The sequence below is a fragment of the Gavialis gangeticus genome, unplaced genomic scaffold, assembly GCF_001723915.1.
Source record: "Gavialis gangeticus isolate Ggan-Ray unplaced genomic scaffold, GavGan_comp1, whole genome shotgun sequence".
NCBI classification, from domain to species: domain Eukaryota; kingdom Metazoa; phylum Chordata; order Crocodylia; family Gavialidae; genus Gavialis; species Gavialis gangeticus.
The window spans coordinates 15,575,955-15,591,536 of NW_017729024.1; the positions used below are offsets into that span (position 1 = coordinate 15,575,955).

The 15,582-nt window shown below is 38.1% G+C and overlaps 1 protein-coding gene across 1 annotated transcript in view; it reads right to left on the reverse strand.

The window, feature by feature from the left end:
* Positions 1-15,582, reverse strand: part of RASA1 (RAS p21 protein activator 1) — a gene marked incomplete at its 5' end in the record, with an annotated part of 115,640 nt that overhangs the window by 37,174 nt on the left and 62,884 nt on the right. The window contains 4 exons of the mRNA XM_019518184.1: positions 6,605-6,692; positions 9,517-9,673; positions 10,127-10,247; positions 13,431-13,509. Coding sequence (XP_019373729.1) covers positions 6,605-6,692; positions 9,517-9,673; positions 10,127-10,247; positions 13,431-13,509 — 445 coding nt within the window. The remainder of the gene's footprint in view (positions 1-6,604; positions 6,693-9,516; positions 9,674-10,126; positions 10,248-13,430; positions 13,510-15,582) is intronic.

The window sequence follows — 15,582 nt, forward strand, 5'->3', positions numbered from 1 at the left end:
ATCAGCAGGCGCTGGGGGAGTCCCTGTTCCCCCGAGCGCCGCAAGGAGTGACCAGGAACAACGGTCACAAGCTGGCAGAGGGAAGGTTTAAGTTGGACTTCAGGAGGCGCTACTTCACGGTCAGGGCGGCTAGGGCCTGGAACCAGCTTCCAAGTGAGGCGGTGCAGGCTCCCACCCTGGGGGTTTTTAAGAGGAGGTTGGATGACCACCTTACTGGGGTCGTTTGACCCCAGTACTCTTTCCTGTCATGGCAGGAGGTCGGACTAGATGATCTGCTCAGGTCCCTTCCAACCCTAGAAACTATGAAACTATGAAAACCTTGACTAGAATAAGCCATTATGGGTTGCATTTTCTAAATCAGAATAAATGTCTGAATTCAAATTCAGCTTAGGGCATAAAATTAGGTATAGAAGTGCCCTAAAAGTGGAAGGAAGCACCCGATTCCCTCCTCCTTTCCTCTTTTCGTTTGCCTCCCGGTAGCATCAAGCCACACCTCTGTAACTGTATATTTATATGTGCCTACAGATCTTAATTTAGCAAAGTTCTAGAATCCGTACTGATAAAACTTTAAGTACGAGTTAATATGATTTACTGAATCAGGCTACAGGAATTTTTTTTTAATTTAAAATGTGTGTAACTTGTCTTTAAACTGAATTGTTGCTGAAATATTGCCATGTTAAGTGAGATGGGGGAGCATTATTGAGAAGTAGAGGTGTGAGAAAATGCTAGACCAAGAATAGGGAGGCAGATGAAAGGGACCAAAGAAACATAAACTAAGGGAATACAGCTATGCTTTACAGTATTTTTTTGAAAAGGAAGCTCAGAAAGTGCTTTCACACAGGGGAAAGGAATACAGAGGAAGCATAAAGAAAGAAAGGTAGTTTATATTACACTGGCAAAATGTTCTGGCATGACTGGGAAGGAACAGACTTCAGAGTGTTAACATGGTCAATGGGGGAAAAAAGCTGTTCCCCAATTCCCTGGTTAACTTCTCCTTTTTACTGTGAACTAGGTTCTATAAGAGAGTGTTCCACTTTGATATCTCTTATAAGTAGCTGAAGTAAGGCCCTCTTTGCATATAATTTATACTGATTTAAATGTTATGAGTTTGTTGATTTTTTTTAAACCATGTTTTAAGTTTTAACCAATGTTTTAAACAGGTGTCAGTGGAGTCTACTATCCCCAAAACTATCTTAACTGGCAAAAATTCTGCCCCTTAAAACAATCATAATACAATAATGAAGTTGGTTACCACAAAATTGTTTAAAAAGATGCTTCAGTTGTCCCCACGCATTTAAAATTTGAAAGTTAAATATACACACGTGCATATATACTTATTTCAAAAAAGTAATGTTGTGTAAGTCTGGCAAGCTTTTATTCACAGACAACCAAAAATTTGTGTACAAGTCAGGGATCAGCAAACTTTTGCCAATGTAACTCAGCTTGGCTCCAAGGTGGACCACTGCTTGCAACGTAATTGCCGCTTGTATACCAGCTACTACAGCTTCCCTTCCCAGCAGTTCCTTGCCTGTGAATTTTGCCACCACCATGTGCTGCCAAATGCCATCACATCACCACGTTATTGATTTCTACAGTGAACTTGGTGGGCCACAGGTTGTCAGCCCCTGATCTAAGTAGCAATTTTTAAGTCATGAAAGTGGCATTTTGGCACTTGCATACAGATAAAGATTCTGTTTCCCAGAAGTAAAACCCTATGCATAAACAACAATGTAATGTGCACCTGAGTATAAATCCCAGAAAAAAAAAAAAGGGAGCCCATGCTGTGTTCAATCCCAATACTGAGTGGCTACAGCACTTGCTTCGGAAGCCAGAGACCCAAGTTTCCAGATTTTCATCTTTATCATTTCCTTGCACAGCAGTCTAGCCTCCAGGCCACAGGCAAGTTACCCAGGTCTCTCACTGGCACTCCTTTGAAATTTGAGCCACTGCACCTTATATTTAATAGGTGCAACAGCTCACCTATTAGGTATTACAAAGAACGGATGGAGAACACTGCAGTGCAGCAGTTTCTGCTTCACCGAGAGCACGGCTCCAGCTTAGAACTCAGGCATCCCATCATTCCAAGGGAGTAGCCATCTCATTAAGCCACACCTCACTTTCTCTTGTCCCCGTGTATGCTGTTCTCAGCTGCACATGGGGTCACATTCAAAAGAAGCACCAGAGAGGATTTGGCTAGTACCTGACCTGTGGCACAGTGCTTGGCACACTGTAGTGGGATCTCAGAAAGACGGTGGTTCAAACCTTCCCCCCACCCCAGGCAAGGGGGACCTGGATATCCAGCTTCCAAGGCAAATACCCTAATAACCCTGTTATTGGAGTTAAAACATGCAAGGGCTGCTCCCACATTAATCCTAGGATTTGGATCACCTGCATTTGGGCTGCAGATGCCAGTATGCATTCATAAGGGGTGGGGGTATGTCTGGCCAGCAAGTGGCCTACTGCACATGTTCAGCCTGCATGTGTGGTACATATACATATGCTATCAGAAAACAGAATTGCTACGTATGCATAAGTGCCAAAAATGACACTGAGTACTAAAGAATTACCACTTCAACCAGGGTTCCACACACAGTAATGTGTGTTCACAATCCTATGAAGTGCTTGGGCTCTGACACCAGGAAGGGGACACTTGTAATGGGCAACTGGGGATAGTGCTTGAACCTACATTTTGAGGGACACAGGGAATAGCTGACCTGTGATTAGGGGCATTTTCCTAAACATGTTTCCCTTCTCTCCTAAACATGAGATCAATAAACTTCAAAAGCCTGAAAGCGACCAAAGACTGTGGTGTGGTTGCCTGACTTAAGAGAAGGAGGCGGCAGGGAGGACTGGAGAGGACAAGGCAGTGCTTGGACCCATTCTTTTGGGCTCCCAGAGCTGCAGGGGCATGATAAGGCAGGAAGTAGGGAGTGAGAACAGTTGAAAAGGGAGTGAGGACATAACTGGCTGTCTGAAAGATAGCTTTTATTGAACAAGCAGTGCAAAGGAGCTTGCTGATAAGTACAAACAAAAGGGAAAAAAGGGGCCAGTAGAGTTACAGGTGCATGCCCAAGAAGTCAGTTACAGCAGTGTACTGGAGAGCAAGGAACAATGCAGTGGGGATACCTGGAGGACCAACCATACCAGTGCCACAGAACACTTAGTGTTCACACACAAAAATGGTCCAAAATAGTACAGTAAAAGCTCTGTTATCCAGCATCCCCCGGGAATGTGGGACGCCAGTCAATCAAATATTCCAGTTAATCAAATGTGCACTGTCTGGTGCACTCTCCGGCGTCAGTGTGCCAGGGGACAGGGAGGGGGGCCCCACGCAGGCTGCTTTTTCTTGCGCAGGCTGCTTTGGGCTATGGGCTGAAAAAGTGGTGAAAAACTCAGCTTGCAGTGGCGAAACGGGAAGTCCCCTGGAAGTGGTACTTCCAGTTTCGCCGCATCACTTGGATGCTGGTTAATAAAGTTTTCCGGCTAATAAAGTGTCAGTTAACACAGCTTTTGTTGTACTTGATTTTCCAGAAGTCCCATTTTAGAATACTTCTGAACCATTCTAGGAAGATTCAAACCTTTTTAAACAAGCTTATGCAAGTCTGCTGCAGGTTTAGCCTATATTTAAACAACTCCAAATACTATCTAGGTCTATGCCCTTACTGAAACATATAGGTTCACAAAAAAAGACTTATTTAAATGCCAACTCTTTATTTAAGGAAAGAATTACTATTGTATTTATACACAATTAGTTTACAGCAGGGGTCTCAGCCTCCAGCCTACGGGCTAGATCCGCCCGTAGTGCCCCGTCATCCAGCCTGCATGGCTCCCCATGGGTCTGGAAATTTGGCGGGCAGGCAGGACACTGCACTGCTCCCCAACTGCCAAACCTCCAGATCTCCGGGGAGCCCCAGGCCCTGTGTGCTGGATCTGGTGCCTAATCTAGGCCTCTCTGGGACCTAAATCCCAATACACATGGGCAAAAGCAGGTGATCTAGCCCTCAGGGTCTGATCCAGCCCCAAGACAGGTCCCAAGCCACTCAACTGGCCTGCAGGGTCAAAACATTGAGCACTACAGGCTACAGCTATTTGATACATTTTATGAAATCATAAACCAACATCATTTTTGTATTATTACATTAATCTCCTAACAGTTTAACTTGCTTACATATTTTTTCAGATTTCAGAGGCAGAGTTAAGTTTTGGGGAATTGGTATGACATGAGTAGGATGGAAACAAGCAGATAAAAGACCATATGATGTTAAATAAGGGATCACATTTCTTTTTATTTCCAGACTCTTGTTTTTAAGGGGGCAGAATTTTTGCTACTTAAGAGAGTTTTGGGGGGTGGTAGATTCCATTAAAATGGTTAAAACTTACATGGTTTAAGAAAAAAAAGACTCAGAAAATTTAAATCAGCATAAATTCTATGCAGAGGGCCTTACTTCAACCACTTCTGTTTCAATTAAAAAAATTCATACTCTAATTGTTTTTGAAAATATGGTAAAGAAATTTAGAGGAATGATTCTGTTATAACTTAAAAGGCTCAGACAATATACACAATGTCAAAACATTGGAAGCCTATAAAATTATACTCTCTCAAAAAGCTCAAGAATTTATTCCTAAACGGTTACTGTATCATTAAAAGAGTGATAGCGTAAAAGAGGAATTAAAAAGCTGAAGTTTTGAAAAAAATCAATTTTATTAAATAAGTCTCCATGGTTTTAGATGAAGTTCTGATGCATTTAATTTGGTCAAATGAGGTCTTTAGAAACTGGATTTTCCATATGCACATTACAAATAGTATGACATTTAGCAACTTTTACCCAGAAGTGGGTTACATTACATGCGTCAAGGGAATAAGGCTCTGCATAATTATTTAGCTTAATCAATGTGTATTTTTATACAGTAACAGAATATTAGAATTACATTGATAAATTAAGTACTAGAGTATTACAAGATGATGTAAAATGCATCCAAGGTTGTAGAAAATACTATATAATTGTATATCATTTTAGAGAAGCAGTATATGGTATTGTACACTTAGAGGCTACGTGACAAATACTATTCTCAGTTTTATACTGCTGTGAAGTCATGAAAGTCCATTAGATTGCATAAACCTAAGAAGAGAATTTGATCTTCACAAAGAGATATAGAGTAGCTCCTATAGGTAAAAGCTTAATTATAACATTTCCTGAATTTTGGGACTTACATGGGTATCACTAGTGTTCTCAAGAGTAATTTTTTTAAATGACATTAAAGTACAAGTCCTGATACAGATACATCATCAAAGCCTGGGGTTGCAAACAACTGACCTAACAAAGGTGGTCATCTACCCTATGCTAAAATATGCTATACTGGTCAGTCAATTTTGACAAGAAAACAGACACTGGATGAATGCGTCACATAACACTAGCTTACAATGAAGAACTTTCTGAACAAGGCAGCTAATTCTAAAGTACCTTTAGCAAAAAAAGTCTTTCTAAAAAATACTAAGCTTGTTCTTCACTTCATTAATATTAAGTCACTTCTTCTTTATTTTGTTTTGTGAATTTGCTGCTTTTTTAGGCTTAACAGGCCTTCTGTAAGAAACAGAATAAGCAATAAGTAAAAACAGTACAAGAATAAATAAAGCTGCCAAATTGCCCCCAAGGAGTTGCACACTAATTTTTAAAATTTTAAATACAGTGGAAGAGGAGGGAAATCTAACAAAAGAACCATGTATACTACTTCAAGACTATGAGCTGTAGAATTTAAGTTCTAGTCAAGTGGTTCTCAACCTTGTTAGATTCAAGGCACCCCTCAGAAAATGCCAGCAGCTCTTAAGCTTTTACTCTTTTTTTTTTTTTTTTTACTACAGAAAAATAATAGCAACATTCTTCTGTTGTAAAAGAAGTCAAACTGTTTTTGACTTTATGAATTTCCTGTTTTAAAACTATGAATTTACCTTGCAATTCATGTTTAACTACGCACACCTAACACTGTCAATCTTGACCAGCACCCTATGGCACCCTGATTAAGAATCACTGTCCTAGTACACGGATAGTTGCACTGCAGGGCAAAACGCATAGGATGCTGCAGGGAAAAATTAATACTCCTCCTGTATTTTGAGAAGTGGATTAAGAGCCCTTTTTGCCTGTCACTTCTTTTCCCTCCTTTTGCTCTAAGAGGGTTTCCCTTCCTGACTCTTAAGCATTTACTTTGAAAAGCCAAAAAAAAAAATTAGTCAGAAACTGGGCCTCTTTCAGAGCTGCTACTTTCTTCTTTTCACTGAGATGGCTTGCCAGACTGGGAAACCACAGAAAAAAAATATACCCCTGTATCCTAGGGTTAATATTTCTCCATAAAGTTCAAAAGAACTGCTATCCACCCCAAATACATGAAGTATATGGAAAGAATGCTTTCCCCACCAAATAGAGGTGATTTACTAAGCTGAAAGGCTACAGCAGGTTGGATAAGTAGCTGAAGTACACTAGGCTTGAAAGCTTTATACTGGTAACTGTCTACTTGTGGCACACATTTTTCTCACAGCAAACCTTTATTTCATTCACATCAAAACAGACATAAAAAATAAATCACAGTATTTTATAACAAAGGCTCTCACCTGGGCTTGTTCTGGAGTTTCTCCTGCAAAGTAAAAGATGTAATGCTCTTCACTAAAGTGCTGAACTACTATCTGAAAACAGTTTGGCCTTTAAAAAAAAACATAAACAAGAGTTTTAGTAATGGGCATTAACATCTTCATATGCCTCACCATCTGTTTTTCTTGTTGATCTTTGCCAAAATGCAAATATTTTTGCAAATATTTTTGGAAAAGTCTGAGCCATCACAGTTCAGCTGTCTGAATATAAAGAAGAATTAAAATGAAACATTTTTTAAAACAATAGCCCTTTTTGCAGCATTAAAGTGAACAGGAAGAGGAAAATGAATTTTGATGGGAAGTTTTTGAGAAAAATCTCTTTACAGATTACGAGCATTTGGGAATAAATCATACTTCATCCATGTTTGGTATAACTATTACGTTACAAAAACATTTAATAACAAAGGCTGAACTGTGGGCACGCTTGACTTAATTATATAACGCTAAGCACAGTAAAGATGATATCTTTAAAAGTAAAAGCAATGCGCTAAGGTTCGCTGATCTTGAACATTCCCAACAAATGTTTTAAAGGTGCATGGTATCACCAAATAGTTCCACATAATTTTTTTTCTTTCAAAATACCCAGGAAATTGCTTTAAGGCAATAAAACCTAGATTGCAACATACACAACTTTCATTCTACTGCTGTGGCATTAACACAAATTTTATATACTAATTCTCACATACAGTACTGTACAATTTCTACAGCCTCAGATACACTTAAAACATCTTCTCTGTTTACACTATTTCTTTTGTCACAATGATCCAATATCCTTTAGATAGACTTAAGTTTTCATTTAAGGCATGCGTTCAGTTTAGAGTAAGAATGCACCCCTGATATACAAAAAAACCCCCAACAAACAAATCACACAGTGTAGCCAGTATGTGGTCAAATGACCATGCTCCATTTATGACTTAAGTCCAAAGTATCAGGAAAAAAGGTATATAACTGAATATTCACCAGATGAGCATATAGTTAGGGAAAGGACAAAGCCACAACTCCTCCCACACCTCACTCACCAGCCAGTGAGAGTATCTATGTCAGAGGTGGAAAAAATACAGCCCAGGGGCCTTATCCAGTCCACCAGGCCATTCTACCTGGCCTGTAGGGTCCCTAAAAAAATTGTAACATTAATATTTTTTTCTCCTGGTTGCCTGTCAAAGATGACAAGAGCCAAGGGCGGTAGGACCCAAGGGAAGCCGGCGGCAGGACCCAGCAGCAAGGCCCAACCAGCCCTGCCCAAAATAAATGCCCGCCCCTGCTCTAAGTGCATGAGTAAACTGCACCTTAAACGAGTGAAGTTTAAGGTGCAATTTAAGGAGGACTAACTTTAAGGCTTTGTAGTTTCGCCACAGAGAACCCACTAAGATTCTGTCCTCCTCCTAGCCAATAAATATTAATATTGGGCTTTCCCCAGACAGTTCTTTTCTGTTTTTCAGTCATGGGTATTCTATTTATTCTACAAGTCTTGACTAGGATTTAAAAAATAATGAAAAATAATCCATTTGATTGTAGCGGTTTTCCATTCATGTCGCAATGAAATCCCTTACATTTAAAAAAAAAAAAAAAAAAGCTGGATAAGTATTTACTCTAATTCATTGTTTTATCACACAGGGCAGGGTCTTGAAAACATTGTTTAATTCCCAATGAACATAAAGGTGTTGAGACATATTTTTAGCTATGTACAATTTCTGTCCAAAAGTTCGACAACTGAACTCACTTATTACCAACAATCACCACAACTCCTACTAATGGTAGCTTTTGAACATCAATACTTCAAGACGGATGTGCTAAATAGGGCCTTAATAGTACCTCTCTGCTTTGTATTATTAGGGACCTACTTAATTTGTAGGGGCAGCCCCTCAATTTCATGGGCAGAATGCAGGCGCAGGCATCCATTTTGGCTGAGAGGTCCCAGTGGCCCCACTCCTCACCGCTGGTTGGCTGTGAGGGCTGCCTGTCATGTGGCTTTGCTCCTTGCCACTGACTGGCTGTGAAGGCTGTCTGTCATTAAGCCCCGCCCCTTGCTGCCAATTGGTGAAAAGGGGCTGGGCCACATGAAAGGCAGCCCTCAAAGCCAATCAATGGTGAGGGACAGTAGCCATCTTACCAGCAGCTCTTCAGGCAAGCAGCCCCCTCTCACCCCTTCCCTGCCCAGCAGGCTGCCGCAGCACACTGAAAACTGTTGGCTTCCTCTGGGAAACCAGCATTTTAAATTTCCATACTCCCCCATACCCCATGGATTTCACAGGCATTGCCTGGATTTTCTGGGCAATGCTGGAAATCTGTGAAACCCAAGAAATTGTGAATTTGGTAGGTCCCCATGAATCTAGGAAATTAAACAGAGGGAAGGTTGGTTGTTTTTTAATCTCTCTGCCAAAGGGACTGCTATCCACGTTTGCTTATATGAATTAATTTCCATGCTGCTTTAATATCAAAGTGTTTCTGTACTTGAAATTGACGGAATTTCAATTGTGAAAATGTTTTTGACCAACTGAACCTAACCAATGGATAAATGAACAAGGGAGTACATGTTTCTTTGAAAAACTGAAAAATGACTGATTTCTCAGCAAAGTTTTAAAGTATGGAAAAACTTAATTATTCAAAGGTGACTCCCATGAATATACTGTGTTCCATTTATAAAGGATGGAACAAACAGTAATGTACTCAAAAGCAGAACAAATATATTAATAAAAAAGCCTAAGTGATTTTTGTCCCTTATTTCAAGCTATAAACTGACGTGAATTTTAAATTTCCAACATAATTACTATTTTCCTTAAATGAGTTTAATGGAATACATAAAAATAAATATAGTTCCATGCCTAAAATAAGTTAAACAGTGTTCAACTGCACATATAAGAAAGGTATTATCATACCTGCCAAACAGACTGTCATGTACTCCATAGACAGAACACACACTGAGATCTATTAATCCTTTGGGTTTTGTGGCTCTTTTTTCACTTTCAAAATAAATAAGCTGGGCATCATTTCCCTCTAAAATAAAATACAAATTCTTCCACCGCTTTCCTTTGCCTGCAAAATAGAAAATTCACTTAGAAATTAATCCACTGTAATCTGATGTAGAAATTGGTTCATCTGCTGTAGTCCAGTGCAGACTGCTCTCTTTTTTTTTTTTTTCTGGAGAACAATGGCGGGGATAAAAGAAGATAATATTTTTTGCCAGATAGAAATCATGGGACTTCGCTGGATTAAGTCATGTTTGAACTAGAGAATTTCTTCAAGAGAAACATCTAAACGATGTTTTTCTTGAAAATATCTATATAAAGATAAAAATCAGTAGTGTAGGTTCTCCAGCAAGTAGGCAAATTTTATGTAGTTTTGTAACTTAAGTGATTTCTCAAGTTAAATTATATCCATCATAATGATAAAGCTTCTGATTAATTAACTTGCATTATAAATTTACAGAACAAATAATTAAAATATGAGTTAAGTATTTAAGGAAAACTTTTAGAAGAAAGCTCTTACTTTTTTTCAGAAGATAGCCTTTTTTGACAATATTTTTATAAAAAGCATCCTTTGTTTTCCGGCGAATAGTATTGTAGATTTCTTTTCCATCCACTGTATCATTAAATACTTGTTCTTGATGCTGATAAAAAAAGATAATAAATCACATCTATCAACATTTTGCAGTTTAGAAATACTATTAAACAATTCCACAGATTCTTTATTATATTCAAACTGGAATTATTTATAAAAAAACCTTTATTTTACAAACTCTTCCTAATTCTTTGATGCAATGTCATAAAGAGAGTAAGTTTTTATGATGCCTCTAACTTCTTCCTCCGATTTGCAATATTGCAACTGTTTAGTTTAGATTATTTGTTATCTGATAATTATGATGCACAATGGAGGTGGTCTGTTTCTGCCTGCTGAGAAATACACATCGTCTATATATGGTCTTCTGAATAAAGAATATGAGTAAAGAAACAAATAAAAAGATGCATAGTTATTTTCTTTATCTAGTACTAATATTTGAGAGAATCATTCTGTATAACCTTAGTAACATTTCTAGTTACTGCTGCTTATGGCTTACTGATGCCAGTGGAACCTTAATATTTCAGGGAGAACTAGTAAGCAGCCCAACAAGAAAAGCAAGTGTGGCACAGGTCAGAATAAAAGTGTACTGACTGAGGCACGTCCTCTCTATATTATGTCCGTTTAAAAACAGGGCTATTTCTCCTTCACTCAAAGTTGTGCTCATTCATGCTGGATGAATTAAACCTCAAAAAAGGATGTTAGAATAAGGAAACAATGTACAAGAAACAGAAAGAAATACTGATAACAAAATCTGTGCTTCACAGGTCAAGAATGCAAGAATCAAAAATTCCCAGGAGCCCACCTTTTCTCAAGTCAAAATACAGCATTGAAAAGTAATCAAAATAGTAAAAAGATTTAACCATGCAAAGGAGAGAAAAGGAAAAAAAATAAGTTTGATAACCATGCAATTAGGAAGGGGAAAGATTAAAGATAATCTATATACTACCAAAAACTAAATTATTATTTTTCCAAAAGGTTTCTGAATTTCAACTGAGCAGCAAAAGCTGAAAGGCTAATGGTTATATGGATTTGAAAATAATCATAACTGAGGTGGAAATAAACGCAAAAAAGACATGAATCCATTCTACTCAGAAAGATCAGTATTTCTCTGATGCAATTTTTTTAGACATTGAAAATGTGGCAGTTCAGTTTATGTTTAGTAAAGCCAATAGAAAAATGTTGGCTGAAATAGAGAAGATGGGGATTAGCGCAAAAATTACAGTATGGGCAAGAAACTAACTAATTGGGAGACACTCATAGGCTACGCTGAGGGCATAACATCGGGCAGGGGGCAGATTATTTTTGGAAATTTCTACGGGCTGATCTTATGACTAACCTTGTTAAATAGTTTCATTAATGGTCTTGGCATAAAAATAAGAATGAACAAATGAAATCTGCATGTAACAAAGTGGGAAAAACAAGCAGCATTAGACTATCATACTGGATGACCTAGAAAACTGGAATAAAAAAAAAGACAAATTTTAATAAAATGGAGAGCCAGGTTACAGACAAAGGGACTAATAAGAATTTTTGTGATGAGCTAGAAACAGCAGAGAATCAACACCAGTGTATATTAATCACCAGATAACTATAAGTTACCAATAGACTAGGAAGTGGACTATGAGATACTAGGACTAGGAGCAACATCTTCAAACTGAAGCAGGGTTAATTTAGGTTGGAGATTAGGAAGAATGTTGAGTATGAGAGCAGTCAAGTATTGAAAGAGGCTATCTAGAGTAACTGCAGAATCTTCATCCTTAGAAGTTTTTAAGAGCAGGTTAAGTAGACACTTGGCTGAGGCAGTTTAGTCAGGGGGTAATTCTGCCTTGAGCCAGAGGCTGGATTAGATGACCTATGATCCGATTATCCAATGCAACATAGCCAAAAAAAGGCAAATTTTATTCTAGCATGAATCAGGTATGGTATTTCCATTAGTTATAGGAAAATATTACAGGCAAGCACCAAACCTTTCTGGATAGGGTAAATAAAAATATAAATATCATTATTACTACTACTAATAGAATGCATTTGAATTCGTTTGCCTTGAACATGAGAGTCCAGAATTCTACACAGTAGTCTAGGTGAGGCCTTACCAGTGCCTTGAACAGCACCACCACTGCCAATGACTACTACTACTACTTTCAGTGACTAAATTCTGGTTGCTCATGTTGAAGACAGATGAATTCAAATTGCAACAGATGAACAAAAGGGCTACTTTACAATAATGCTAAAAGAACTTGTGTTCTTTAGCTTAGCTCACTGAAGGCGAAAAACTGGATGCCTAATTTCTACAAGTATATAAAGCAGACCAAACCAAAAGAAAGGGAGAACTACCATATTTACTCACATCCAAGATGGAGGTTTTTCCCTCATTCAACATGAGGGGAAAGAAACCCCGTCTTAGATTCAAGTACCAGCCGAGGGCAGATGGCTGCTGCCTGACTCCTCCCCACCCCCCGCTTACCCTGTAAGGTAGCCCTGGCTCTGGTCAGGGACACAGCCAGGCACCAGCAGCAGTGACAGGTCTGGGGTATGTGAAGAGACAGGTGGGGAGGGGGGAATGAATGGTATGGGGTCTGCTTTTTCCCTACCACCATGGTGAGGGGCACAAATTTAAGATGATCCTCCAATAATTAAATTCTATACATGGAAAATAACAGATTTATAATTTTCAATTAGCAGAATCTAATTTGGGGAGGGAGGTCAAATTCAAAGCCATCTTGGATTTGGGCAAATACAATAACTTAATAAGACTGACATAAGAACAAATGGGTATATACCATTGATACAGACAAATCAGACAAAAATAGACAAATTAAAAAAAAGTCTTTAACTAGAGAAATGAGGGCAAAAAAATACCAAGCGTATCAGTTTATGAAAGAAATTATGAAATAAGGATGATCAGAAAGCCCTGTACAGTCCAGTATCTCATACTTATTTACAGTGGAACGAAGGTACAAATGTAAATTCACTGATAAGAAATGAGGCAAGAACAGTAGAGGGAAAAAAAAGCAGTGAAAATATCCAATGTTTGTTTTTTTCCTCCTTTTGGAATAGCTGTTTTGGATGTCTGGCAGTAAATAGTATCAGAGAAAATATTCTTTTTCTCTTTACTAGGACTTTACTATTGCCTTTGCCATTTGAAATAAATATTCCAAGTAAATTATAATTCTATTTGATATCAAATGAAGTCTTTAAACAGATACGTTCTTCAGAGCATAAAAGGTCTCACCTGCATTGGGACAGGGTCTTTAAGATAATATCCTTCAACAATCTGTTCTTTTCTGTAGTGTTCAATGATGTCAGCAATACTGTGCAAATTTAATAAAAAAAAAAAAAAAAAAATCAAATCAAATCTGAATAAGGGGTTTCTCCTCACTCCAACATAGAATACCATATTTTCCTCACACACAACACACACCTTTTCCCCCCGCAAATCAGCCCCTCTCTCCCATCAGCCAAACTGGGGTACATGTATTATGCAAAGAAGCTGATTTTCTGTCCAGGTTTGAGAACACCCAAATTTGGGTCTCGCTCCACAGTACAGGAGCTGTGATATTACTGTTCATGAAGCAGAGGAAGATTGACTTAATAGCTCATTGATCTTTACTCTACAGGTGTTAAGGCTCTTTCTCTTTTTTAATGGTCTTGATGTTCCACTAATCAGATGAATGTTTTTAAGGCAGTTTTGCTGTCTGCTAACTGTTCCTGGTCTCCATTTCATAGCCTCATTAGCTCTACCTCATTAGCTCTTTTCAAAATCAAAGCCCCAGCAGGCAGGAACTCAGCTTTACTTATGCAGGAAAGGGTGACTGAATCTGCCGAAGGTTATGTTCTGATTCTGCTCTATGCAGCCATAACTTTGGAAAAAGTATTTTTCCTTGATTCTGCCTTTCAAATGATATTTAGGGGACATATTCTATAGAAGAAAATATGGTAATATTAGACATTACATTTATAAATAAATATTTTTATAAAATGCTAAGAATAACAATTCATTTGTATTCATTAGAATTCAATAACAAACTACAAGTCAGCAAAAATTTAAGATATATCAATAATAAAGAATATATGCATTCTAAAATATTTTTAGAGAGTTTAGTGAGATGCTCAAAATGCTAGATGATATGGACATTGAGAACAGAGTTTTTTATATTCAAGTAAGGGCAAGTACGTTTCCAGCTCTCCAGCCAGGCTGTAAATTATTTTATTAGCAAAAATTTTCCAAGTCTCACCATAACAAGGGAAGAGGAATGGGAGACACTTCACTGTGCAAAGCAATTTCCTTTTAGGAGGTGGGGATAGGAAATAGAAGACGTCTGTAACGCAGATTATGCAGATTATAGTTAGAAGTCACTGAGCTATCATATTAAATTAAATACTCTATCACTATAACCCTTCAACAAGGAAAGGCTGCATTCTAATTACTAGATGGAGCTAAATTGAAATTACATTTTGAAGTACCTAGGATTGAGAGGTGGCGATATATACAAACTAAAGGGCATTCCTCCTTTGGAGTTCATTCTACTTATTTCTGTAGAATTACCATCAAAAGGTACTTGATTTACACTGGAGTATGAACAATATATAATGATCCTTAACAAATCCTTTTATTATACATAACCTGAAAATAAAAACTATAATTTAAGTAGGAAAGAGAATATATTTGTTCACTTAATACGTAAGTGTGAAAATACACCAGTCAAACAAGCTATACATTATAATCAGTTTCTCAGCAGTAACTATCCATAATTTCTGCTGAATTCAACTACTATAATGAGAGTGAGGGTAACAGAATAAGGGAATAGCTGGAAGGCAGCCCCCCCTGCATTTTAGCGCCAGCCACCTTGTCACCATCTAAACGTGCATTTGATCCCACATAATTACTCTGCCGTAAGATAGTACTGTGCCAGACCACACTATCTTGTGACTGAGTTAGTTTACTAAGCCCAAATACTGGTACACGTGTAGACCGAGACACTTTACTGTGATGCTTTACTAATTAGCCTGCTCCACAGTAAAGTGCATGTGTAGATGCGTCCACTAAGTGTGATTCTACACCACCTTGCTCTGGTCCCTGAAAAACTGCTAATACAAAAGTTGGATGGAGCCACCTCCTCTTCGCTGCTTTTTGTGACAGTTTTAAGGCAAAGCATAAAACAAAATAGATGGATTAATGATGTTTTACAGACTTAAGCATCATGGAATAAGACTGTACTTTGTCACTTTGTCACCTAATAGCTGGAGTAGGATATGGCCTTTAGTGTCTTCATTTAGTACAGAATGTTTGGTAATTCAAGAATTAATGGAACAAACTATGCAATACACTTCATACTTAGAGATTCCCATCAAATTACTTAGCATGGATTAAAATCCCCCCCGCC